The sequence below is a fragment of the Denticeps clupeoides genome, chromosome 16 (genome assembly GCF_900700375.1).
Source record: "Denticeps clupeoides chromosome 16, fDenClu1.1, whole genome shotgun sequence".
In the NCBI taxonomy this organism is placed as follows: Eukaryota; Metazoa; Chordata; class Actinopteri; order Clupeiformes; family Denticipitidae; genus Denticeps; species Denticeps clupeoides.
In genome coordinates this window covers 11,166,626-11,192,794 of record NC_041722.1, presented here as the reverse complement: position 1 = coordinate 11,192,794, position 26,169 = coordinate 11,166,626, and the positions used below count along the sequence as shown (strand labels likewise).

Sequence of the window (26,169 nt, the reverse complement as noted above, 5' to 3'; positions counted from 1 at the left end):
CATTGAAGCAAATAAATCTTTATGTAGCAATGAAGTTATTAAACAATTAAATAAAGTACATAATTATGTTATTTTTTTGTAGGAATTCATTGATTCTTTGTTTTCAATCATTGTTCATAGTTTTAAGGGCTAAATACAGCTTTAACGTCATTGGTATGACCGAATACTCTGTTCTTTCAGTGACCCGTGTGAAAATACTTTTTTCATAACACGTCCAAATTTATTGCACCTTTAGCGCTGAACATTATTGTTGTTTTCTCTTCAGGCCCCGTCTTTTACAGTGCTTCATTCACAGGCAGTTAAATGGACAGTCCAGCACAAAGTACGTCAAGCCACACCGGTCCAGCCACTAGACCCCCCCCCAAAATCACATCCCATCAGTGCCGTTACGAACGCTGGACGCGCAGATTTGACGAGGTAGAAGGACGCACAGCCAGACATGTGACTGCTCTTTTCAACAGGACCCGAGGCTGCGTCCGCGTCAGAGTGTCATCGCTGTGGCACCGCTGTCAAATCACACCGGCTCTGCGGAGACTGATCCCAGCACAGTGACGCTGCTCGGCCGGCCCGCCGGTGAATATGTTCTCCAAACCAGCGAGCTGGTGGCAATGACGGTGACAAGCACACAAAGCGACATCATATAAAAACATGATTACGCTCCACTTTCTTTTGTTTTGTTTTTTTTCTTAACTTTAACCTCGCATTTTACTGAGCTGGGTGATTTTTCATGCCGTCATTTGTTTCCATGTCACCAGGCCACAAATGCTGTAGCCATGCGTGCCTCCTCCCTCAAAACAACAGAATGCTGCAATCTTGGCAGCATTCTGGCAAAACATAATCAAACATCGCGCTCGGTGATGTATAACCCGCAGCCGGACAGCTCCAGTCAGAGAATAATGTCTAATCATTAGCGAAAGGTCAACGGCACATAATTTATGTAACATAAGCAACAATAATTTAGCTTACCCTCCCCCCTCCCATGCTTCCTATTGCCATTAACAAGTAACTTGGAATCCAATAAATGTCAAAACCGCTTTCACTTAATTAAAACAATAGATATCATATGGCAAAGCGTGGTCTCGCTCATATCCCAGAACTCTGCGCACGGCCACTTCCTTGTGCCGCGTTGCGGGAGAGACGATGGCATAAATTAGGCCCATTAAACTGTCAGGCAATAGGCAGAAACCCACATTACTGAAATTAGCTAAGATGCGCTATTAAAGAGCGGAGCAGCTCGCGCTTGTGAGGATGTGCACCAAAGAGCTGCTGGCGGACCAGATATACGAGGTTGGATATGGATCTGCGGGGTTTGTAAACAGGCCAATGCCACAGGCTGTGGACGCGATAGCAGGCAGTGGGGTAAAAGTGTGTCCACTCCCATTAGCACCCTGGCCCTCGGGCGGGTCCCCTGAGCGACGGGGCTGAGCAGTAAAGCCTCGTTTCATGAGCCGTGCCTCAAAGGCTGCTGCTCGCGAGATGACACTTCAAGCCGTCAGCCTCTCAATCCCTCCCTGCCAATCCATTGTGCGCCGCAGGCGGGACATTTACAAGGGGTGGTGTGGACACTGACATGTCACTTTGCTTGTCATTGGGGGTTAAAGGGCAAGTTGAGCTGAAAGGAACTGGAGCCCAGTAACCATCACCTTCACTTTCATTTATGTTGTGCATCCTGTTTTATGTGAAGGAAGAAAGAATGATTCTTTGGTTCCTGGTTGGTTGATGATATTAGTAATGTGAGATGGCGTACAAGGGTGTAAAACGTTGGCCAAGACTGCCACCTGCTGGTCTTAGACAATGAGAACGTAGGTAAGAGATCATGTGGAAGTCAAGCAGAACGCTAGAAACATCAAAATGTCCATTATCCATCCCACAACCATCACCCCTTTTCCCACTGGCTCCTCCAATACCTATTTAACACACCCCATTGATTAGTGATGCTCATTTATCGGCTCAAGTAATTTATTTATGAACATGTCATCACCAGTTATTGATTGTGCTGTCCTTCATTAAAGATTTAATGATATGCAAAGATTTGCTAATTGTTGTGCTTAATCCAATGGAGGTTGAGAGGAGCTGTGACTGCTGCCCTTTATGGCCATTTGGAAATGGGATTTGAATTCTATTCCAATGTGGATGAAATGGGGAAAAAGTGGCAAAAAGATCCCAACGTTCCTTAACTATTTTTAGTTAAGTGAACTATATAATAGACAGGTATGACTTTGCATATTCTCCCAACTAACAGAGGATCTGATTCCCAAGATTACACTATTACTTAAGATACTTGTAGTTTACTACGTGATTGCAGTATAACAAGGTTTACAGTAAACCTGATGGTATAGCATGGTTTGGCTCGACTACATTGGGTGTGATGAATGGATGAAACTCTTGCTTGCAGCAATGTTTTAGGACTGGACTGGTGTTAGCCTATATTTAATAGATACAGGAAAAAAAACTTGATTTTATTGTTCATTTAGATGCAACACAACTAATGCACATATTGCTTCATCCAAATAGTCTAAAATAATTTTGAATATGACATGAAAGTGAATTGATTGCAATTGTGAATACATAAAGCACAGAACACACAACGAAATGTGTCCTCTGCTTTTAACCATCACCCTTGGTGAGCAGTGGGCAGCCATGACATGCCGCCCGGGGAACAGTGTGTGGGGACGGTGCTTTGCTCAGTGGCACATCCTGTGTGATTAATATACTATAATAGTTAATAACTTACTAAATACTACACCTTTCTTATGAAAATGGTGGCGGTGACAGGGATTAAATGCCTGTTTAAATATTACAGACAATAGAGCAGAGTGAATCACAGCTGTCATCTCATTTCCCTGATGCAGCATTCTCCTTTTCAATATGAAGAATCCCTTAAGGTTGACATGGAAAAGGGCATAAATATGAGGCGGTGGTCAACGACCCAGAGTTAATCTCTGTGAGTCAGTGGACATGGAGAGCGAGTGTTAGCATTGAAGACGCTGAGCGTTCTCTCCACTAATGGCACGGAGAGGGCCTGAGGCGCCAGGCACTCTGCAGCTGACACCAGGGATTTCATGCCCACCAGTCGACAGAAGCATGAATGCTACATTTCATTTTGATCTGGCCATAATGTGGAAATGAATGGCCTCTCGTCCCTCTGACTGCCTAGGTCTGCGAGCGATGATATTACTGTCAGTGTGAGGAGCAGAAAGTGAGTGTGCAAGTTCGAGGATCAGGAATAAATTTTCTCAACAGTTTAACCACACAGTCTCCTTTTATGTTGTACTCTGACACTTCCCATTTAAAGTCGTTTATAAAGAGGGTTAACTTAACAATGGTACCTCCATCCATTTGCATTTATATGAGCCTGCACATCCTTGCAGCTTTGTCGTTAGATTCATCTTCTGCCACTAGGGGTCAGTAAATTATAGCAGAAAAAAAAAGTCACACGCCATGGCTTTGCAATAAAGTGTCCTTGGTTTAATTTTTAACTTGTGCTCGTGGCGTTCATATATGCTTACTGATTGCATGGTGAAACTCTGGATGCATCACAGCCTGTCCCCTCAGCGGGGACATTCTTCAACTTACCATCGAGTTCTCTGGGGCAAAGAAAGGCTTCGGTTCACCAGTGGGCTCCTAGCAAAACAATGCTAATAAAAATGCTGATGCCTGATCATGCAACATAAACGTGAATTTGAATAATTTCTTTTATTGCATGGTCACTGTAACAATGAAGGCCAAACTTTACAGGCAGAACAAAAATATATATCAAATATTTCCCTAAAATGTAAGTGCCCAGAAAGTTCAAAGTTGAAAGTTCATGGGGAAATTGACTAAAATATAAATTCCAGGATCTAATTACAGCATTCTTTGAACAAAAAGGGGGCCTCATAACTGTACCATTTTCCTGAATGAAATTAGACTGACGGGTTCAATTGGACAAGACTTCACTTGGATAGTCCTGCGCCAAATAATGTTCTTAGAGAGACTTAGCATCATTGCTGTTAGAAACACTGGTTCAATTTGGTCAGTAAATATGCAACTTTTCACATCGAATCAACTGGTCACCCGAGGTAACGACTGAACCGTCTGAATAAAGTGTGACCAAGTAGTGCGGCAAACCTATAATGAGAATGAAGCAGTTGGGTAATGATGTCAAAAGCAGGAAGCAGGAGGAATGCAGCGAGGGTCTTTAAATAAATAATTTTGTATGCATGTCGCAGGTGGTCACAAACTTTATACCTGACAGTTGACACAGCGTTAGTATGTTTGAATGAGTGAAAATAATTGATCTGAAGTTATAGATCAGCATTGCAACAAAGTCCAAGGTTCACAGATTAAAGGAAGCCGCATGTATCACCATTCCACGTCATCCAGCGATTCGCCGCCTTCATCCGTCTGCGTGAATCTCCGGCGAATGTCCACATGTACTGGCGTGTTAGAGACCCTGATTGCTACTGACGAGGCAGGTTACTGGGAACAGGAAGTCAGGATTAATGCCTGCAAGCACAGCAGTGCCAGTTGAGGGGCAACGTTTAAAATTTTGACCCGACCTGTTCCACTTTCTCTGTGTCTGTGTCTGTGTCTCGGATCGGGCTGAGGCCTCTAAAGCTGCCATAGGGCCGATGAGGGCCACCGTTCACTGAGAGAAGAGAGGCCGTGTCTATGGGGCAAATATAATCTGCCGAGTCGTCCGGTCGCCTCTTCCTCAGATGACCGAAGTGAGTGAATCCAAGCTTCTTTGGCTGTAATAGAAAGCATAGGGAACTAAACTCGTACCGACCAGCTAACCTACAAATTCACACTCAAACAGCACAGAGTGCGACCGTTTCATGAGGCCTGAAACAGTAATTACTGTACTGGTCCAAATGTGTGCTTTTTTCCCCCCTCAAAATTAGTCTGGAAAGTGCTGTCTTTTAACATGTACAAAAAGGAACACCAGCAAGTGGTTTAAGAGAGCTGGCAAGCTGTGTTGCTCCATTGGAAAAAAACAGCACACTTGTTATGCACTTTTCATTTGCGTCAGTGAAATGTGCATTCTTGTGTTTATGTGACTTAAACTAGGATGTTATAACATAATTTGAATGAAATCAAATTCACATTTACGTTATCACCTAGGGTATTTATTATTTAAATGATTTTAGTGTAAAAACAAGATTCTACAAATTGCTGCACAATATTAAAATAGCAGCAGATCAGCAAAAAAAAAGTCTAGATTTGAAGCCCTGGTGCACTTAAATGTAAAGGGTTTCACATATTTAGAATTGATTGAATTTGACATGGTTGGTAATGCAATGTCTTACTAAGCATGTCTTAGTAAAACGTATCTTACCCTAACTTTGGCTGTAGTGGTGAGTGGTGTGTGTCCGGTAGCTGTGGCATACTCTCTCTTTTCCTGCTGTGCCTGTGGACCCACCAGCGAAGTGAAGTTGGTGGCTAGGTGACGCCTGAGCAGGGTCTTCTGAGGTGGGATGTTCAGCAGCATGGCCAGAGTGTCTGAGTTAAACCGTGGCTCCAATATCTAATGGGAAATCGGTACAAAAGGACGTTTGCATGCTGCCACACTGGTCTATAAATATGTGTGTCCATTTATAAAAAAGTGAGCTCACTATCAGCCCTCCATGCACTCCACTGCCCCTCAGGTTTGGAGCATATTCAGCCAGGTCCACAGAGCGCAGCCACTCCATCACACGGTGGTTAGACCACTGCACCACCTCAGATGGAGAGGTCTTATTCTTCAGAATGGACAGAGAGGGTAAGAAAAGCCAGGCTGATCAGTAAATCAGAGAGGGCCAGACTGCAATTGTCATCATATCTTGGGGACTCAATTCTACCACTTTACAAGATGTAGGGAGCCAATGTTCTCACCTCATCTCCTGGCCTGCGCCTCAGACAGTAGGGGTTGAACTTGTTAACATGGAGGACGTGAATGGCACACTTGATGCTGAGGTGATGGAGCTGACTGGTTACTTTGAGGAACAGAAGGTCATTCTGATAAAAAAAAGGAAAAGGAGAAATATTAAAGAGTCGCACTTCTAAAACCGAAGGAGGCCTTCAGCCTGTGTTCTCACCACTGTCAGATACTGCAGCATCCTCCCATCCACTCGACTCTCATGGAACTGGTCTTTATACTGAGGTAAACCAATGTCATCCAACCAGCCTGAGAAAGACAAAAATGTACAATACAAATTACTGAATAGCAACTGAGTAGAAAAAATCTTGATTCATTAATTAACGACGAATACTGTGCTCTGATGATGTTATGCTGCAGGTGCAGTGCAGAAGAAACTGAACATACGTGTGACCCAGATGGGGTCAACCTCTGAGTATTTCTCCATCATTTTGGTGCTAAATGTCCTCATAGCAAGCTGGAGCTTCTTTCTGTGCAGAGGATGCTTAATGCCCATTTCCTGTGGAAAACACACAAAAAGTCATGATTCAGTGAAGCCACACACACATACAAAAAAATATATTTTATTTTTTTTGGCAATATATATTTTTCCAAGTAAACAAGTCATATACATGCATAACATTCTAATCACGCAAAAATGACAACTCCACCCCGGTCCAGGTCATTTAATGGAGTCTGGACCTGTAACTAGGTTATTTGGGGTAATTATCTGACCATTTTGGGCTGTGACTGCACCCATGCCAACTTAGTATCCAACATGGCACATGGTTGCCAACTGCAAAGTCTGTAAAAGTAAATTGTTGCTGAAATTGTGACATCACCTTCTCAAAGTCTTGGGGTGTGGCCGATAGAAGAGTCTGTCCACTTTCAATCCACTGTCTGCTGAGATTCACATACTGACCAAGGCCAAAGTCCTCCAGCCAGCCACACACCTGCTCTCTGGTCCACTTGGAGAACGGTGTGTTCTTGTCGCTGAGGGAAATAGTGATCCCCCTGTCAGCTCCACCCCCTTCTGACACATCAGACTGTATTTATCTAGTCATTTTATTTCACCCCAACTTTTAATCCAAGTAAAGATCTCTACACAGACGACAGTTGATGCTTACCAGACTGAGCTGCCAGAGTCAGGGGTCCGAGCCAACCTGGGCCCAGCTGTGGCCCTCAGGCCCCCCCTTCTGAACTCAGTAGGCCCCAGGTCATCCCCATTCAGGCCGCCTGACTGAGTCCTCCTGATTCTTCACAATCAAGGAGAAAGGCTTACATTAAATTATGCAAATAATCGCACAATGTAAATTGTGGTTAAAGTTGAGAAAGCTGGAATTCTCACTTTCCCCAAAGCTTTTTAATGCTTTTGTTGTTTTTGTTTTCCTGTGCCACAGGGGACTGCTGTCCCGAATCTGCTCCAGAAGACATGGGGGAGACGTCTGAAGATGTTGTGTCATCCGTCTTCTCAGTTTTCCCTACCAACAAAAAGAATAGTTCAATAACTGATATTGTACCTCTCACATTAACCACACACACTGCTTTTTTCCTATGGAGCCCTTAGTGTAGATTCAGTAACTATATTCTATAGAAGAAGCAAAAATCTCGTTTTCCTGACGATCCAAAGGTGAGCAACGTAACACTTAGAAAAAAAGTTTCATTAATTTATTTAATACATTTTCATAATTTAGTCCTATCACAAACCACTAAAAACGTATTTAAATTGTGTGTGATTTCTTGAAAGTACAAATCAAAGCACCTTCAAGTTTTGAACCATGAGAAAACGTTACTAGAACATGTGCAATGTGCTAGGGCTCAATAAAGAATCATGGGGCCTCACCACCATATGGTTTGAGTTACATATCAAAAGACACCACTTCAGGGCCCATTTCAGCCACAGTCCAGCCACTGGGTGGGTCTAACAGCCTGCGAGCCATATGAGGGGGGATATGAATAAATTTGCCTCGTCCGATTAGACCTGATCAAAGGCCAGGCATCGGCTGTGATCTGAGACCTGTGGATTTTTCCCCACGCTGCCAAGAGGCCCAAAATAAAAAAGGCAAGTGAGTTTCTCCTGAGAAAGAGAGCGAGGTACCTAAAACAGGAGCACTGGAACTCCTGCAACGGTCTTCAGCCATTTCCCACCAAAGAAGTAAATAAAGAAAAGCCACAGGCACACAAACTCTCACACACACACACACACACACACACACACACATAAAGAAGAAAAGTGTATAGGAAGTGAGAGTTGTGAGTCATAAGAGGAATATTTCCACATAAAAGGTGCATCATACTATATATTTCAATTATGTGGCACTTTACAGTAAACTACATCAGAAATATACATAATCTGAAAGTTAAAATACTGAGTTGTTATTTGACATCATGGACTGACATCATGACAAAACATGGCATCTGTTTTGCCGTGAATTAGATGAAGAAACCAGTATAATTATAATTTGAATAAAAATAATAGTTATAATAATAAGATCTTCAGTTTCTTCAATGCAGAAAGATACACTAATTTGTATATCACACATATTTTACAGTCTCAACTGGTGTATTCACTGGATAAAAAGAAAGTACAAAAGACAGTACACCAAAAAAGTAAAGGTCTAAAGACTAAAGGCTAAAGTAAGGGCCTCATATTATGTTGTTGTAATAATATGGAGACACTTTAAGGCAGAAGTGAATAAAAAGAGCACAATAATGAGATAATGGGGATAACGGGTGGTAGTAGCCTAGTGGGTAACACACTCGCCTATGAACCAGAAGACCCAGGTTCAAATCCCATTTACTACCATTGTGTTCAAGACACTTAACCGTAAGTTGCTTCAGGGGGGGACGGTCCCTGTAACTACTGATCTGGATAAGACCGTCTGATAAATGCTGTAAATCTAAATGTAAATGGATAATGAATAGCTTGTTCCAAGATATTTTGACCCAAAGCCAAGGTAGTAGACACTGAGTTGAAAAACAGATTTCACCTTTCCCCTCACAAATTTCAATCCGTGTGAAGACTTGGGCGTGAAACTGCACCTGAGTGAAAGTAGCCTAGTTCATCATTTAATGCTGAAATGTATGCAAAAACACCATTGCAAAATGTGTATTTGTTCATTTATGTATTTTTTTTATTTCTGAAGAAAATATTATTTTGACCCTCTGGGACACAAATTGCTGGAATCAAAACATTCCAAAACATGCTGGGCTTTTCTCTTCTCCTCAACTATTTGCATGTTGGCATTACGACCCGATGTGGATTTAAATGTTTATAAGTGTACATACTCAGACTGAAGTCTCCATCCTCGCTCTCATCTGGGGTCTTGTGTGCTGAGCTGTCACTGCTGTCGCTCGCTCGCTTCGGCTCAGGAAGAGAACGCTGACCAGGTGGCGTCAGGCTTTCATCTCTGTTTTGATTCTAATAAAATACAACATGTTATTAGTCAATTTAATTAAATCTGTAAGCAAAATTGCCTAGCTTTGTTTTTTTGGGGGGAAGAGAATATTGACAAATCATGTTCAGTTAGCTACTGAATTAGTTGTAATTTCAGTCTTTTGGGTGTGAATTTCCATACCTCTGCAGGCTCTACTAATGTTCCATTCTGCAGATTCTGAATATATTGAATGCATGGATGGGAAAAACAAGACCATATATTTGGATCACAATCAAATTATGTCTATTATTAGACCTTCATTTATTTGAACCTGGCAAATTGTAAAGAACTTGAATACCTTTTGTGTAGATGCACTCTGTAAATCTTCCATACTAGATGATAACAGTCTTGGTTGTAACCTATGGAGGATATAAAATTATTAATGATAACAATGGTTCCGTAAAAAACTGGTTCCAGTAGTGTAAGCGTAAATCTAGTGTGTCTGGGGGAAAAGAAACACAAAACGAAAAAAAAAACTATAAAAGATATAATAGACAAAAATGCAGTGCATCCGGAAAATATTCACAGCACATCACTTTTTTTAATGTTACAGTATTATTCTACAGTCATCTTCCCCTCCATCCTGACTAGTCTCCAAATTCCTGCAGCTGAAAAACATCCCCACAGCATGATGCTGCCACAACCATGCTTCATTGTAGGGATGGTATTGGCCTGGTGATGAGTGGTGCCCTTCTCCCTGAAAATTTTTGGTGGCAGGCCAGCTCTAGGAAGAGACTGGTCATTTTGAACTCCTACTTATGGATCATGGAGGCCATTGGGACCTTCAAAGCAGCAACCTTTAAAGCAGTAAACTTCTCCAAATTTGTGCCTTGAAACAATCATGTCTCAGAGGTCTACAGACATTTCCTTTGACTTCATGCTTGGTTTATGCTCTGACATGAACTGTCAACTAAGGGACTTTATATAGAAATAAATGTGCCTTTCAATGTTCAATTAACTGCGTTGTCCACAGGTGGACTCCAATTAAGGTGCAGACACATCTCAAGGATAATCAGGGGAAATTTGGAACTTCAGGCTCAATTTTGAGCTTCATGTCAAAGGCTCCAGAACCTCAAGTAAACTTTTTTCAAGTTGTCATTATGGGGTGTTGTGTGTAGAATTCTGAGAAATTTTTTTTTATCCATTTTGGAATTAGCCTGTAACATAACAAAATGTGGGAAAAGTGATGTGCTTTAAATACTTTTCCGGATACACTGTGTGTTTGTTGTGTAGCTTTTATGGGTGTAATTTTATAAAGCAATTGCTATGATGTGGACCATTTAAAGAGTAAATTGCACATTTTGCTTATGTGCAGAAAGTACGGGGCTGGTCGCACAATTGTGTTTATTCTCATTTGCAATTAAAGAGTGTGCCCCTTCTTTGTAATGGTAATAATTTTGCAACGCCTACAGTGCAACACAGTCTGAAGCATGATTACCTGGATTCATTGTCTCTTTGATTAGACAGAGGTGATGGAAGAACTGGAGATGATCCACTGGACAACTGCAACAACAGAAAACAAATAATAGAGCTTAAGTAATGTTTCTTATGCAATGCCATAAATGTACAAGTAGCTGTGATTGAGCTATGTGACTCTGGAAGCAAGGCCACCCAGCCAATATGAGAGGAAAAAACAGGAGCAACATTTGAAATAAAATGAAAAAGAAATTTAAGTAATGAAATACCAAATTTATAAGCTTTGGATTCCAGAAGATATTCCAGGTGCCATTAAAACAGGACATTATTCCAATGTCCAATTGGAAGAAGAGGGTCAACTCAACAAAAGTCCATACATTAAGCATATATTTTAAGTTGTTAACTAACATTGATGCTATACATCAATGCAATAAAACACATCAATAAAATAAAATCCTGATTAATAATTAATATATCAGTATTTTATATTAGTGGATTAGCTAAACCATTTTTAAATAAACCCTCATTGCTAGCATTATAATACACTGCTCAAAATAAAAAAAGGAACACAAAAATAAGACATCCTAGATCTAAATGAATGAAATATTTTTACGAAATATTTTGTTCTTTACATAGTTGAATGTGCTGATCACACAAAAATTATCAATGGAAATCACATTTATCAACCCATGGAGGTCTGGAGACTAAAGCATCTGCCAGCTTCTGGAGAGTCTACAGTGCAATGTGCCATTGGTGAATGGAGCGAGAAATTATGTCCCAGATGTGGTCAATTGGATTCAGGTCTTGGGAACGGGCAGGCCAGTCCATAGCACTCTCCATGGCATCTCCAGACTGTCAAGTCTATCACATGTCCTCATGTCCTTTCATCTGTGAAGAACACAGGGCGCCAGTGGCAAATTTGGCAATCTTGGTTGCACGCTGTTGGGCTGTAAGAACAACCCCAACCTGTGGACGTCAGGCCTTCATACCACCCTCATGGAGTCTGCTTCTGACCGTTTGAGCAGACACACCATGGACATTGTCTTGCTAATTGAAATTGATTGTCAATCAGTGTTGCTTCCCAAGTGAACAGTTTGATTTCACAGTGTGATTGACTTGGAGTTAAGTGTTAAAGTGTTCCCATTACATTTTTGAGCAGTGTACTTTGTGATGCATGCAAGTTATAAGGAAGATGATTCCAGCAATGCAATTTTCAATGCAAAATCGGTTCAAACCAATAATCTACTGACTCATGCTGGCTAGACATGCTGACATTGCACGTCACTCCTACCCTCACCTCTGAGTGAGCTTTGAGAGAGAAGGACCTCATCCTCACATCACCATTCATTCTCCCGTCCTCACTGCTGCCTGTCAGGACTCGCTCTCTTGCCACTGGAACGACATGTTTAAATCCCACAATGTTCTGGGATGATGGATAGATGTTTTAGTCAGAAACAATTGTACGTCAAGCAGCACGGTACTATTTTACCTGGCATCACAACCGTGACTTCCCTGAACTGTCTGCACTGGCTCAGCAGGATGGTAAGTTCTTCAATGCGTCGATCCTAAATTACAAACACACATACAAATCCATCACACACCATTTTCATGATTGAGTGATGAACTGATTAACGTGACAGTGCATTAGTCCATGCTGCTCCCTGGCGTGATTTATGCAGTTGGGTGGCTGTGCTGGAGACTGGGCAGCAGCCAGCTGCGGCGCAGCAGGAAATGGGAGCAGTGGCTCGCACATCACAGGCCAATGTGTGTTTTGAAGTGGTGCCCCTGCCTTGGCCCCGCCACGTCTACTTAAATGGTAACTCCATTACGCGGCTTTGGCCCTGTCTGGCTGGTATAAGTGTGCAGTGCTGTGGAAATGAGTCTGGCTGAGGCCCTAAAAAACATGCTAACATCTCACGGAGTCCATCAGTCCACACAGAAAGAGGAAAGGAGGGAGAACAAAGACCCCAGTGTGTTGTAAAACTGTCCCTATCTAACCCTGTAGAGAATGGTGTGGGAATGGGGAACTTAAAACAATAATTTCAAAATAATCAGCCAGGGACACTGGCTCCATGTAAAGAATTAGTACTTTATTCCTAAACACATTTTTTCTTCTCTAAGTCTAGCACGCTAACACTGAAATTGAATTTATGATTTTGTCACGTCATCTCATTTCACAAAATATCCAAACATTAGAAAAGTGAATTTTTCTGAAGTATTATTTTCAATATAAATTAATTCAATGTAATATATATAAAATATAAAAATCTGACATGAATAAATATCAAAAGCTCTTATTCTTGCTATTACTTTTTTTAGCCTTGGACTGCACCACCTTTGTAGGGAGATCACAAGGAACCACAGCCAAAAGCTTATGGCACTGCCCAAAATGGTACATAATCCACATTTATTTTGCCCTGGAGCAGAAACTCAAAATGCCAAGACACACAGTGGACACCTGTGGCTGTGCAGAGCTTAAGGTCCCCACCTTTTCTTCATTTGCAGCTATGAGTGACTCCATTCCCGTCTTCAGTCTTTGTAACTCCTGATCTGTTGAAATAATTGGAAGCTTCAGTACCAGAAATTAAAAATGCAGATGTGATGAAATGAGGTCAGATGCAGAAGAGAGGAAATATTAATGTCCGAAGGGTGTTGAATTGCATATGGATATGAAGTTAAATAATCAGAAGGGCACAATAAGGACTTTCAGTTGGTAAAAGGTCACAAGTAGAGTAAAACATTTTCTTGACTCTGTTTCAGTACAAACAGAAAGAAGATTGCCGGTCATTCAGTTTGCATGACACAAGAAGGGAGCGAGGCAAGTTATTATAAAGGATTTGTTCAGACAGCGGGAAGGTTCTTGCACAACACTTGCCAAAACAGTACAGACACACACACACACACACACCCACACACACACAAAGAGTAGCCAGGAAGGATTAGAAGCAGGTAGAAAAGAAAATAAGGACTCTGTGTGTGTGAGTGTACACACACTTTTATGTAGGCAAGTGTAACCTATAAACATGTTTACTATATATTTGCATGTGCATATTTGTGAAAAAGGTATACAGAATATAAGTTACACATATTCCTATCTTGGAGAGGAAAAAATATAAAAGAGTGCTTTTATAATTGCAGTAAAGTTCAAGGTGACTATGTTTAGGTTTATAAATGCTTATGTATAATTAGTTATACACGTATAATACATTTGTTAATTCATAACATTATTCACAAAGGAGTAAGTGTGTGTGTGTGCCACATATTATGGGCTTACGTTTGTTGTTGAGCCTCCTCCTGTATATCTCCTCTGACAGTGAGGGTGGAGTGAGATGGAGAAGAGACAGTCATTGTTAGATACCGCCACACCACACACACACACAGGCTAACACCTCATGCCACAGCAGGTGTGCACAGCAACAGTCATCAAGAGGTTTCGCCTGTAAACCCTCACTGAACCCATAAAGGGCATGGCCATGTGCTGACTGAATCAGGTGTGTCAGCGCAGAAGTAGTCTGTGCACCCCTGCTGTACGGGAGCTAGTTGCTGCATCATCTACCTGCAGTGCTGATTTAATAAAATAAATAAATAAATTATATTTGCCTACATTTATCCCTGCAAATGAGTGACAAAAAGAAACCAATTAATGCAGCATTTTGTTTAATTTGTTCATGACAGATGTAGTGACCTTTATCCTATGATGAACTATTACTATTTGATGTAAAGTCTATGGTCACGAACTAGTTGATGAATATGAACATGAAATATGGAATGTCAGCGCTTCAGTGCTTAGACACATCTTTTTGCCTCCTGCTTTCCTTCAAGGCATTAAACACTGTTAATATGCATGCTATGATGCACCCACACCTACAGCACCAATGTGTACCTCTCTCTGCACTGTCCATGGACACTGGTGCTCTGGAGAGCAGCTGAGCCTGCAGATGCTCGATCTCAGTTTTCTTAGTGAGCAGCAGATGCTGGAGGTTGGATATTTCTGCCTGTTCAGAAACACAGAGTGAAAGAGTGTTTTATAATATTATATTTTATAAAAAAAAAAAAAAAAAAGATTGATCAGGAATGGGAAAGACAACTACAGGATGGAAAACCTACTCCAGCAGAACAATATCAGTGGAATCTGGAGAGAGCTTTCTGCTGATGGGGGATGTGAAGTGATTAACTAAATCACCAGAGCTCGGGAAAATATCTTGCGTGGTACCAGTGCAAAAAACTCCACATCTGAAACAGCTAAAGGCCGTTGGGACATTGATGCTGTGGAGAGCTACAGGTACCTTGGTTTTCATCTGAACAATAAACTGCACTGGACACACAAATGCCGTCTACAAATAACAGCGGTTCTGATGGCTCAGGTCTTATGGAGTGCAGGGGCTGAGTGCAGGGGCTGTTCCTGAAGACATTTTATGACTCTGTGTTGGTATAAGCCATCGTTTATGGTGTGGAATGCTGGGGCAGCAGCATCTCTGCTTGCGACAGACAGAAGCTGAACAGGCTGATCTGGAGAGCCAGCTTTACTCTGGGATGCCCTCTGGACCCAGTGGAGTGACAGGAGAATGGAAGCTAAGATGTCATCCCTATTGGATAACAACCCCATGCACAAAACTGACGGCACTGTGCAGCTTCTTGGGTGGAAGGTCCCTGCATCCACAATATGGGAAGGAGAGATTCAGAAAGAATTTCCTTCCAACTGCTGTCAGACTTTACAACAAATTCATTGCAGCTGATCACACACACATATACTTATAAACACACACATCCAACACACCATGGTAGTTTCGTATGTGCAGTGTGTGTATTTATCCACTCTGTACATACATACAGTACAGACATATATTTTATGTGTATATACATACAGAGTTTTTATTTTTCTATGGTTAAATATTTACATATATACACTGCTCAAAAAAATAAAGGGAACACTTAAACACAATGTAACTCTAAATCAATCACACTTCTGTGAAATCAAATTGTCCACTTAGGAAGCAAGACTGATTGCCAATCAATTTCACATGCTGTTGTTCAAATGGAATAGACAATAGGTGGAAATTATAAGCAATTAGCATGACGTCCCCAAACAAGGCGTGGTTCTGCGTGGTCATCCCTGGGTTCCTCCTAATGCAAGACAATGCCAGACAATGCATGTGGCTGGACCACCATCGGTTGATTAAATTTGAGTTCCATCAGTAATTTTTGTGTGATTTTGTTGTCAGCACATTCAACTATGTAAAAAAACAAACAATTTAATAAGAATATTTAATTCATTCAGATCTAGGATGTCTTATTTTTGTGTTCCCTGAATTGTTTTGAGCAGTGTTCATTTATATTGATAAACAATTCATACATATTTCTCAGTGTATATATGCATTTATATATACTTTTGATATTGTACGTTTAGTATACTTTTGTTACTCTGTTTATTTTTGCTGCTCTTATCTTCTACAGTACACTTGTCATTACTGACGTTACTCACATTCACTCACTAATTTGGATTATTATCTTACTATATTTTGGGCACAAAGGAAAACAAAGCATCTTGGGATATTTTTGTATCAACCAAAGTGTGACTACAGTGTAGCTAAGATTTAATTTACAAAATATCATTCACATATCAATTACACTGATAGGATTTAGTGAAGTCAATGATAAATAAGGAGATTACTTTTTATGATTAATTATTTATAATTAACAGAAAAGTGCAGGTAGAGGTTAGGTGTGATGACACAGCTTCCTCTGTTCTTAAATGGATTTTAGTTCTTTGCAAGACAAGACAGTTACTTGACACACAAAAGAGAACATGTCAGGCGAGCTCTTGGGTGGTGAGTCAATAACAGGTTACACAGGGATTAAAAAAAAGGTGGAATAGCGTTACCTGCAATCTACAGTTCAACCAGAGGAACAAGAGGAACTTACTCATCCATCACAGAGTCCCTTTTGGAACTATTTGTGTAATCAGAGCCTGTCAGTGTGGTACAGTGTGGCCGTTGTCCCCACATAGTAAAGAGAGAAAGTTAAATAACCCAGGAGGAGCCGGTCATGCAAGCACTTGTCTATTTATAAGTAGAGCTTAGAAGTAAGAAATAACAGAATTTCCAGAATCTTCAACTACGCGTAAAACTGACAGAAGAGATGCGAGTAAAGGCCGATTGAACAGCTATACTGTTGAATCGCGATGTGATGTTCCTTATAATTCTAAAATGTCTCCCCACTGCTCCTGTTGTTTGTGTCTGTTGTGTGCACAGTAATGGTAGTAGCCTAGTGTATAACACAATTGCCTAAGAACCAAATGATCACAAAGTCACAGGTTCAAATCCCACTTACTAAAATTGTGTACTTGAGCAACACTTAACTCGGACTTCAGTCACACACTTCACATACATCCAAAGCAGGGTCTCGGGATATGGGGCCTCACCACACTGGGCACATGCACACAACCATCCATTCACACACTCACACCAAGTCTAGACTTAAACCTCAAGGGTCTAATAGAAAAAAACTGGCTTTAATATATATATATATATAATGAATATATATCGCTAAGATGTAATAATATTCGATATTGAGATTAGGTGAATGGTACAAAAGGTGAACGGTGAAAAAGTGGGAGACAGACAGGATCGACCATGTATAGGATGAATTTAAGCATGGTGATGGAAGAAGGAGTGATGAAGGGCACCTGGAGTGTCCTGCAGCGCTCCTCCCACTGCTGCCTCTCCACCTGCAGGTGCTCCACTGTCAGCCTCAGGCTGGACAGCTGGCTCACCACTGACTGGTAGCACACGTGCAGAGAGTAAGAGATCGACAGCTAGAGAGGGAGAGGAGGCAGAGGAAGGAAAAGAAGAAGGAGAGGGGGACTCTTAGTGTGTTACTGAAGCACACCCTGGACATTTCAGTTCCTGATTCGGTTTCAACCAACCAATTGGTTGTTGTCCAGTCCAAAATGGATAAAAAAAAATCTTGTTTCGGATTTCACAGTTTCAGAACCTCTAAACCACCTCTACATAAGCAGCCCAAGCGTGGGTGTGGTGGCAGTGAGTCACCAGGGCTCCAGAACTTGATCGTGGTCACATTCTGCCAACATATTTATAGATGGCGTGCCTATAAGATGCTTCCCTCCTTCACCCTAGTCCATTACAATTGGTTATTATTAAGTCCCATTTGTACATGCCTGCACTGTTAATTTTCCTTTTCATCATCACTAACAGCTGCGGCCATGCAATTCTAGGCAGGAAAGTGTTTTAGACAGTGCTCTTAAATTTGGACTTTGGTGATTCTAAATCCATCAGCCTGAAGCACCAGTCCTTGTGGGAAAAAGCGAGTCTGGAACCCTGCTCTCTAAAGCTTCATTTAGTGGGACGAAGGTCTGAAATTAAAACGCAGTTACCAGTGGAAACTAAGCAGCCCAGACATGTCATTTAGAGGAATATGGCACACTTGATTTATTAACTGTCCCTTTTTTCAACCCTTTTATGCTTACCTTCGTAGCCTTGAGTTTTCGCTCGTACTGGGACTTCTCATCCTCCAGCTCATTTACTTTATCCCTTAGAAGCCTCAGCTCCTGCAGCAGGCCCTGGCAGAAAAGAATGAGGGGATAGACTGTAATTAGTTGGGAAATTATTAGGCAAAATCCAGCCACTGAAAAGACAGAGGACGCAAATCCTTCTCATCTAGAACCAGTATTTTTGTTTCGTACATGGTAAATCCAAACATTAGTATTAGTGATTTATTCAATTAATTAAAAACAGGGCTAGCGCCGACCCTTGACTACGCAAACGTCACTCAGCATGCACCTTGTGTTAAAATGTGCAGAAACACCATCCACATGTTAAAGTACTAGACAGACACATTTTCCTGGTGCTGAAGTAGATTCGCTAATATCACATCAAATACGTATTCTGGATTTACAGATATAATTAGAGACAAACCAGAAATGACTGGCAGAGGAGGAACTAAATATCCACCCAACCCTTTCCTGTTTGCCTGTAATTATTTCCAAAACCCAGAAGACACACTACTGAACAAAGTTCAAAGTTGAATAAGGATGATTGACAGATCTCACTTGGCCTCATTCTGAATGACATTAACCACCTCCTGTCAATGTGTCACACAAATCGGTGTCACACAGCATGCCTTCTGCTCGCTTGGCCCCTTGGCTTCACTCTCCACTAATAGCCCTGTCTACTGGGGAATCTGTGGACATCTCAGAATCATGGCTGTTTGAAGTCAAGCGTGAAAATAATTTGTGCTTTAATTCAAACTTTGAATTAGTGAACTCGTGACTCATTAAGCGCCAGGAAAATACAGCCCAACGAAACATGACATCAACATCCAATAATGTTAGCAACAGAAAAAGTGCTTATTATAGGCATGTCCCCAAAAAACAATCCTGGTTAATGCAGCTTCAAACCACTGTGAGTGCATAAGTGGATCTTAGTAGTTTTGTCCAAAATGGCAAATTCTCATTCGTAAGTTTTCCCTACACTCTGCCTTCCACAGAAGCCGCAGCTGAGTTCGGAATCGGAATCGGCCGGATCAGGGCCCTCCACGACCTCCTCCTCCGTCTCGCAGGCGAGCGACTGCGCCGGGCCGCTACCATGGCCGCCTGGGCCGCCCTCAGCGTCCATCTCCGCGGCCTGCTTCTCTCTTATTTTACTGTGAAGCTCCAGCTGAATCCTACACATTTGCTCCTGCAGCTCGCTAATGAGATTCACTACACTCTGTAGAAGCAGAGAGAGACAAGAGGGAGCGCACGATGAAAGGGAGGAAAAAGAGAATCCGGACGCGGGGAGCGTGCGTGACATGGACTTTACATCTTAAGCCGCAGGGTTTCGCCCCACACAGTTTTTACTAGGAGAGTGAGCTTCTCTCCTTACAAAGAGCTTGCCGTTCTCGATTTGTGCTACTTGCAGCTGTTTATGGGATGGAATATTCAAGAACCGCACAAAGTGCGTCAGTGGCTAGTATAGTTACTAACACCACAAAGAGAAAAGCTGCGCTGCCTGTGGTCAGAGAAAATACTTAAGTTGTCAGGGCTGGCAAAGTGGTTTTCCAGGCTAAATACATCCTCTGGCCTGGTGTGTGATGGGTAGTGTGGAATGGGTCCTGTTCGCCTTTTCAGAATTAGTTGTAATCTAGGCCAGTGTGTGTGTGTGTGTGTGTTTTAGTTTCCTACTTTCCAGGAAGGTTTACTATTGATAAATGAGAACAAACAAACAAATGAATTAAAATGTGCACAAGAGAGGTCTTTCATGACACTCTGCTAATGGTTATGGTTGGCCAACTCAGCGCATTTGATTTTGACAAATTATTTCTAATTCTGCCTCAGAGCCGCAAGGAGGTGGTCAACAAGCCCCATAGCCACAGGTCTCTGAACTGGGATTTACTCCATTAGGCACAAGTCTTTATATAGTGTGCCGTGTGTGCAATTATTTAATACACCAGCAAGTTCTATTCAATACGAGACTAAATAACAGAAGACAGTGGCAGTGGGGCCAGGGGACACTTCACTTGATACCCAGGAAAGGGACATGGCGAAAGATAAGACTACGTCTGCCGGCTATCTATAGTCTGAGGCCCGGCCAGAGCCACTGTCACGGTGCGGGCTGAGTGTGGCACGCTGCAAGAATGCTCAGAGTAGATTTCTGCCATTCTTTCTGGCTGGACAGAGACCAGCAGCTGTCACAGAACAGACAGGGTTTGTGTTCCATACAGAGCATGGTGGCTAAAGTCACTAAAAAGAATCTCAAGATATGTATAGAGCTCAGAGTGGGACACTAAACCTACAGAGGAAAAATTTGATGACAAATTCCAAAGGCAGAGGTCATTATGTAGGCATCATCGTGATTGGTCAAATCTCATTGTCCAGTAGGTGTACATTATAATATTATAACGTAATACATTAAAATTGGTAATGTAGAGGTGCCTACTTACAATATAGATCATACTGCGCCTTGATTGATATGATTTAATTAATCCCCTTGAGGAAGATACTTAACCCTGAGTGTCTCCAGGGAGACTGTCCATGTAACTACTGATTGTAAGACCCTCATGATAAGGGTGTCTGATAAATGCCATAAATGTAAATGTATAATAAATGAAACGGCTGGGCCTAGAACAGCATCATTCATTTGATCAACAAAGGACAGACTATTCAGATAAATATAAAGTGAGCTGCTTTCTTGTTTTTCCTCCATGCCAGGGTAATAAATGGGACCCTCTGAGGTGTGCAGTTCACTCTGGGTGGTTCATATGTCTTGTGGACAAGCAATTAAGTACGTAAGATTATATCTTACATATTCGCAATGTTACCATTTTACATGTATTTTATATACAATAGTCTACTTTGCTAACTTCACACGAATTGTTTTGTTACGGATAAGACTTCCTTTCATAGCGGTGATTATAAAATGTACTGGGACAATAATATACAATCCAATCAGGATCAATTATTCAGCTACTCCACAGTATAAACATTTAAAAGTGGCACAGCAACCAATTAGAAGAAATTATCCAGACCCTGAAACAGACACATTTAATTTACACCCACCAGCCAATCAGAATGCAGTAATTATCCGGATAAGCTTACATTATTTTACTCTTCGTTCATTCAATATCACAGGGTAATTTAGCTTTAAATATATATATACATATTACAGTTGATTTTAACAAGCAAACACATGTGTGTTCTACAAAACCCTGGAAACCCCCAGCCTTTCAGCCTTTAGGAAGAACATCCCTCGTGGTGAGAACAAACAGAGACTCCAACCTGAAATTCTATACATCCTCCTGTAGTCTCTGAACATGTCAGCAGTCATTCCTGACAGGCTGAAGTGTGTTTTGCTTCTGGGTGGCCAACGTTGTGCCATGACAACGTCATGTCAGAGATGACACCTACTCAGCAGTGGACAACATTACTGTACTGCTGTCATTCCCAGGAGGTCTAAATTAATTATTATAAAGTATAAGGGAATCAGGCCAATACACTGAAGAATATAAACAAACTAATGCATTGCTTTTTCTACTAGTTCATAACTTATCATAACTGTTGTAAAAGTAGGAATAATATTACTTTACTTGTTAATCTGGATCTAATGTAATTAGTCACATTACTCATTATATTGCTACATGTAATATGATGAGTAATTCTACCAATATAGTAAAAGCTGTTGACTTAAAACAAGACATTATTCAATACATTTTTAGTCTCAAAACTTAACATTCAATTAACTGGTTTCAAACTATAGTACACCAAAAAGAACTCCCCCCATCTCGTCATGTCCCCATTTCACATGTCAGCGTACTGTAAATATTAGTGGAATAAAATTAGCAGTGCAATGACCCCTCAATAACTCCGCAGTGTGTTTGCTTATCACCTCTGCTGTTCATTTCCCCCGGCCTCCGAGCTTGAGCTCACTGGATAAAAGTCCCATTAAAGTCAACACTCATTCATAGCACCGAAGGTAAGGCTTTGAAATAAATATTGTCATGAGTTTCTTATCAAACCAGCAGTTCAGAGTCCAATATTGTTTGTCTATATTAACTGATTTCCTGTATTTCCTGTAGATGTTTTGAATAAAACAGCACAAATTCTAGCAAATTTGATCATGAACGCATCACATGGACATGGTGGTGAATTGGTCCCGGTTCACCTCCTGTTTTTCTGTCCTGCTTCCCGTGACCCCCCCCTATGTCCTAGTGTGTGTGAGAGTGAGTGTGTCAGCCTTGACACTACCTCTGCTTTGTGCTGCCGCTCCGTGTTGTGGCTCTGCTTCTCCTCCATGCCGACCAGCTTCAGTTTCAAGTAGGAAACTTCATCCATCAGATCGAGTTTTTGAGACTCCAAAGAGGTCCGGCTCCGGAGCTCCTGCGCGGGTGTGCACACGCGCGCGCGCACACACACACACACACACACACGTGCACACACACAAACGTACAGATACACACAGACCAGAGACAAAAGGAGATCAGCAAAACCTTGCACTCCACTGGGCACAAAGTCCCCTAAAACAAACCTCGACTTTTCAGAGACACAGTCCACACTGGCTAAATATACACAAGCCTCCATGAGCGCTATTTTTACTTTCTCTCACGGGGTGACACATGAGAGAGAGAGAGCGAGGGGAGAAGAGGGAGACGTCCTGCCATCTATTCCGACTTACAAGTGTGGTAAACAAAGTGACGGATCGATCAGGTGACAAAGTGTCAGTGCTTAACAGGGCAGAAACAGACCTAACAGCTGAATAAAAGATGTCTAAGCCTCTAAATGACAGCCAGACCGCGCCGAATGTAGCTCGGTGATGTGTGCTCTGTTCCAGACAGGTGCAAACTTGCTTAAAAAGTTGGGAAAGGGCTCTTCTGAGCTGGGCTTTTAAGATGGTTCAAAGAGAGCCCACATGGAAAATATTAGGCTGTGTCACTGGAAACGGATTTGCTCCTCAGAGCCAAAAACCTCAATAATAATAAAGTATAAAAAGTTAGAGCAATCAAGCCCCTGCTCAGCCTGCAAAACCAATCAGCAAAAATGCTAATAATAATAAAATGAAACCGGAAAAAATAAGCTGTCATAAAAACATTAATTACTTTAAAAAGCAATTAAGGCAGTCGCCGTTGCAAACGCAATTTTGCAAGGAAACTAGATGCACAAGCTGAGGCGGGTATTAAGTATTACATGCATGATACCGTCTTGCCTGGTCGTGTCAGAGATGAATAATTCACCGATGAATGGTTCAGGGCGAAAAAATAAAGTCCTTATTGTTTCCATCCTCTGTCATGGATCCCGCCAGTTTACATTGTTCTCAGAAGAGATGACTGAACTTGCAGTAGTTTGATTCTTGGACTTGTTCTTGTACTGTTTGATTCACTTCTCTCTCTCTCTCTCTACCCTCTCATCTTCTCTCTCTTTTAAATGAAAGGGAGAGCTTTCAGGGTGTGTCTGGTCGTCTGGATGAAGAGTGAAGCTGGGACTGTTCACCTGCCCCAAAACCACATTAGACTAGTTCAGACCAAGACCCTGGGCACAAGACCAGACCCAGGCCTGGAACCCAACCATCCCCCTAAATATTTGAGTTGCCGTGGCAACGTGAGGCTGCGTATTCTGGAATCTCGTTGAGGAATTTCCTCTGGTGAAAGTGAACAAATAGTTTTTTTTTCATTCTTTCTTAATCAATCATAAATCAATCATAAAATTAATAATTTCTCTAGTTTGTAAAAAGTATATAATAATGAGAAGAACAAAAATCTAAGAACAAAAAAACGGCATATAAGAACAAAATATACGACGTATGATTAGTTAAACATCAGACTGGATTCTTACCAGGAAAAGTTGATGTGCAAGGTCAACCCAGACAACCTGGACAGCAGTAAAGATAAAAACATCTGCTTTTTGTTCCACACTGGAACTGGAACAGAACGCGTTCCGTATAAACAGGGTTATGGAGAGGAACGCGCACTTTACTGCAATGAGGGGCACACAAAATCTGGCGCGATATTTGCTCTGGTGGGAACAACAACTCTCAGACTGGAGAACAACTGGTTAACAGACTTCTCAACAACTAACTGACCGTGTGAGTTGAGTTCTGGTTTTGGTTTTATTTAGTTTGTAAGGATTTAACATTTTTTTGTGCTCATAGTTCCCTGTTTTCTCTTTTAAACAATGAAGTTGTAGGCAAACTGTCCTGCTGAATGGAGAAAGGACCCATGTGATGATATTATTATTCCTTTATAAAACACCTAAGTTGACAGCTTTTTCCATTAGAAGGAGTCTTGGTACATGGTGATCATGATAAGGTGGTGCAAGACTGAGGGTCTGGTCCTTTATCAGTGGGTTGGTCTTCTTATATGAGTGAAACAGATGTAACTGACTGGTTTTCAATATTTGATAGTAACATATTATTTAGTAACATTTGTATTAACATATTATTTAGCTACAAATGTGCAGTGTGTTTAGTACATGTACTGGACAGGACATAAACGTTCACATTCTATAAACTTAACATACAATGTGAGTTGTTACTATCAAACACAAGTAATGGAGTGTATTTATTAGAAGATCTATTTCTCTACTGGTCTGTTTAATTAGGTTTATGTCTTGTTTTGTATTAAATTCAAGTTTTAATTCTGATTGTGAAACAGGAGTACTGACTCCAAAACTCCAAAAGTTCTAAGGATGTCGACCTCAATGATGAGGTTCAGAGGCTCGGTGGAGAAGGAAGCTGAGGGTGCGTTACCTGCTGCAGCATCTCTTCCGTGCTGCTGAGTTTCTGATGATGCTCCTCCAGGGAATTCTCCAGGTCCCGGATCTTCTCCCCCTGAGCCTCCACCTGGTCAGTCAGCACGCTCACCTGTGCATGTAGTTGGGAGAACGACAACTCACATCCTCCCTTCACCCCTAACTTTGAGGCAAAGGCGCTGAATGAGTAAAATATGCTGTCAGCTGACATGCACCTTTTCGCTAAAAAAACACATTAAGATTAACTGTCACGTGAACAAAGGAGAGCCTGTTGTGTTGTCCCAGTCAAAACAAGGCTAAGATAACGCAGCAGACGTCCCATCGCTGCCAACTCAGCCAATCACCCGAGACTTTATGAGATACCTACTGTCTGCAGAACAACACGCATTCGCAGCCAAAGATGTGTCAACTGCATCCAGCGAGCCAGGACACGACTGAGGAACTTCAAACCGAGCGCGAGTGACAGAGAAGTGAAATCGTGCACCAGTGGCAATGCACGGATCATGCCACGGTATAAAAAAAACAACCCCACAATTACAGCAAATTTCCCGATTTCATGTGAGCTGTGGCCAGAGCGAAGGTGCTTCTTGTTCACAACCACCGAGCTGGACCACAAACAGGCACCCCGAACTGGCATCCAGCTCATGTGACCAGGGTTCATGACCGATGTGGTGTATATATTCACCAGGCCATCGGGGGCTACATAGAGATCGTATGACCTTCCTTCTTTTAGAGTTCCCTCACAATCAGCACGCGCCATTCATCTTCAGCTCAGTGGAGATAGATGCTCCCCGTGACACCAAACACGCATCGGGAGGAAGCGCGTTCGTATCCAAAATAGCTGCTGAATAATTCATGGAAGTATTAAAATTCACACACGTGCAAAAGAACTGAAAGATCTCTGGGGTCTTACCTGCAGCACAAGCGACTCCTTGTGGCCCTCTAATCGAGCCAGGCGGTCCTGATAGCTCTCATTGTTCCCCAGGGACTGCAGGTTCACCTGCAGAGAAGCCGTCCAACACTGTTTACACTCGCAGCCGCAGAAAGCACCGCTGCGCCTGAGACTGTACGCCTGACCTGGCATATCAGCCCCTTCAACAAAGGACTTCCTGTAAAACGAGGGCAAGCTCTCCTTCTGAAGAACACCTCAACGCGCTTCCACTCCCCAGCCTGCAGTGGAATGCTTTAAGAGGTTTATTTCC

At 41.8% G+C, this 26,169-nt stretch overlaps 1 protein-coding gene across 11 annotated transcripts in view; it reads right to left on the bottom strand.

The window, feature by feature from the left end:
• Nucleotides 1-3,677: 3,677 nt before the first annotated feature.
• ppfibp2a (PPFIA binding protein 2a) overlaps nt 3,678-26,169 on the bottom strand; it is a 33,321-nt gene continuing 10,829 nt past the window's right edge. For 3 of the 11 annotated variants that reach the window (XM_028956093.1, XM_028956097.1, XM_028956099.1), the window contains 23 exons: nt 25,881-25,967; nt 24,966-25,079; nt 22,472-22,603; nt 19,221-19,457; nt 18,218-18,310; nt 14,615-14,726; nt 14,006-14,038; nt 13,220-13,281; nt 12,221-12,296; nt 12,029-12,123; nt 10,754-10,818; nt 9,614-9,674; nt 9,457-9,492; nt 9,167-9,299; nt 7,227-7,359; nt 7,006-7,134; nt 6,721-6,871; nt 6,287-6,398; nt 6,060-6,148; nt 5,857-5,979; nt 5,598-5,723; nt 5,321-5,509; nt 3,678-4,733 (listed from right to left, as the gene is read on the bottom strand). In XM_028956093.1, the coding sequence (XP_028811926.1) occupies nt 4,524-4,733; nt 5,321-5,509; nt 5,598-5,723; nt 5,857-5,979; nt 6,060-6,148; nt 6,287-6,398; nt 6,721-6,871; nt 7,006-7,134; nt 7,227-7,359; nt 9,167-9,299; nt 9,457-9,492; nt 9,614-9,674; nt 10,754-10,818; nt 12,029-12,123; nt 12,221-12,296; nt 13,220-13,281; nt 14,006-14,038; nt 14,615-14,726; nt 18,218-18,310; nt 19,221-19,457; nt 22,472-22,603; nt 24,966-25,079; nt 25,881-25,967 (2,598 nt within the window). In that variant the 3' untranslated portion in view covers nt 3,678-4,523. Of the gene's footprint in view, nt 4,734-5,320; nt 5,510-5,597; nt 5,724-5,856; nt 5,980-6,059; nt 6,149-6,286; nt 6,399-6,720; nt 6,872-7,005; nt 7,135-7,226; nt 7,360-9,166; nt 9,300-9,456; nt 9,493-9,613; nt 9,675-10,753; nt 10,819-12,028; nt 12,124-12,220; nt 12,297-13,219; nt 13,282-14,005; nt 14,039-14,614; nt 14,727-18,217; nt 18,311-19,220; nt 19,458-22,471; nt 22,604-23,426; nt 24,001-24,052; nt 24,086-24,965; nt 25,080-25,880; nt 25,968-26,169 lie in introns of those variants that run through there. The other 8 variants (XM_028956094.1, XM_028956095.1, XM_028956100.1 and 5 more) reach the window with 8 other exon arrangements.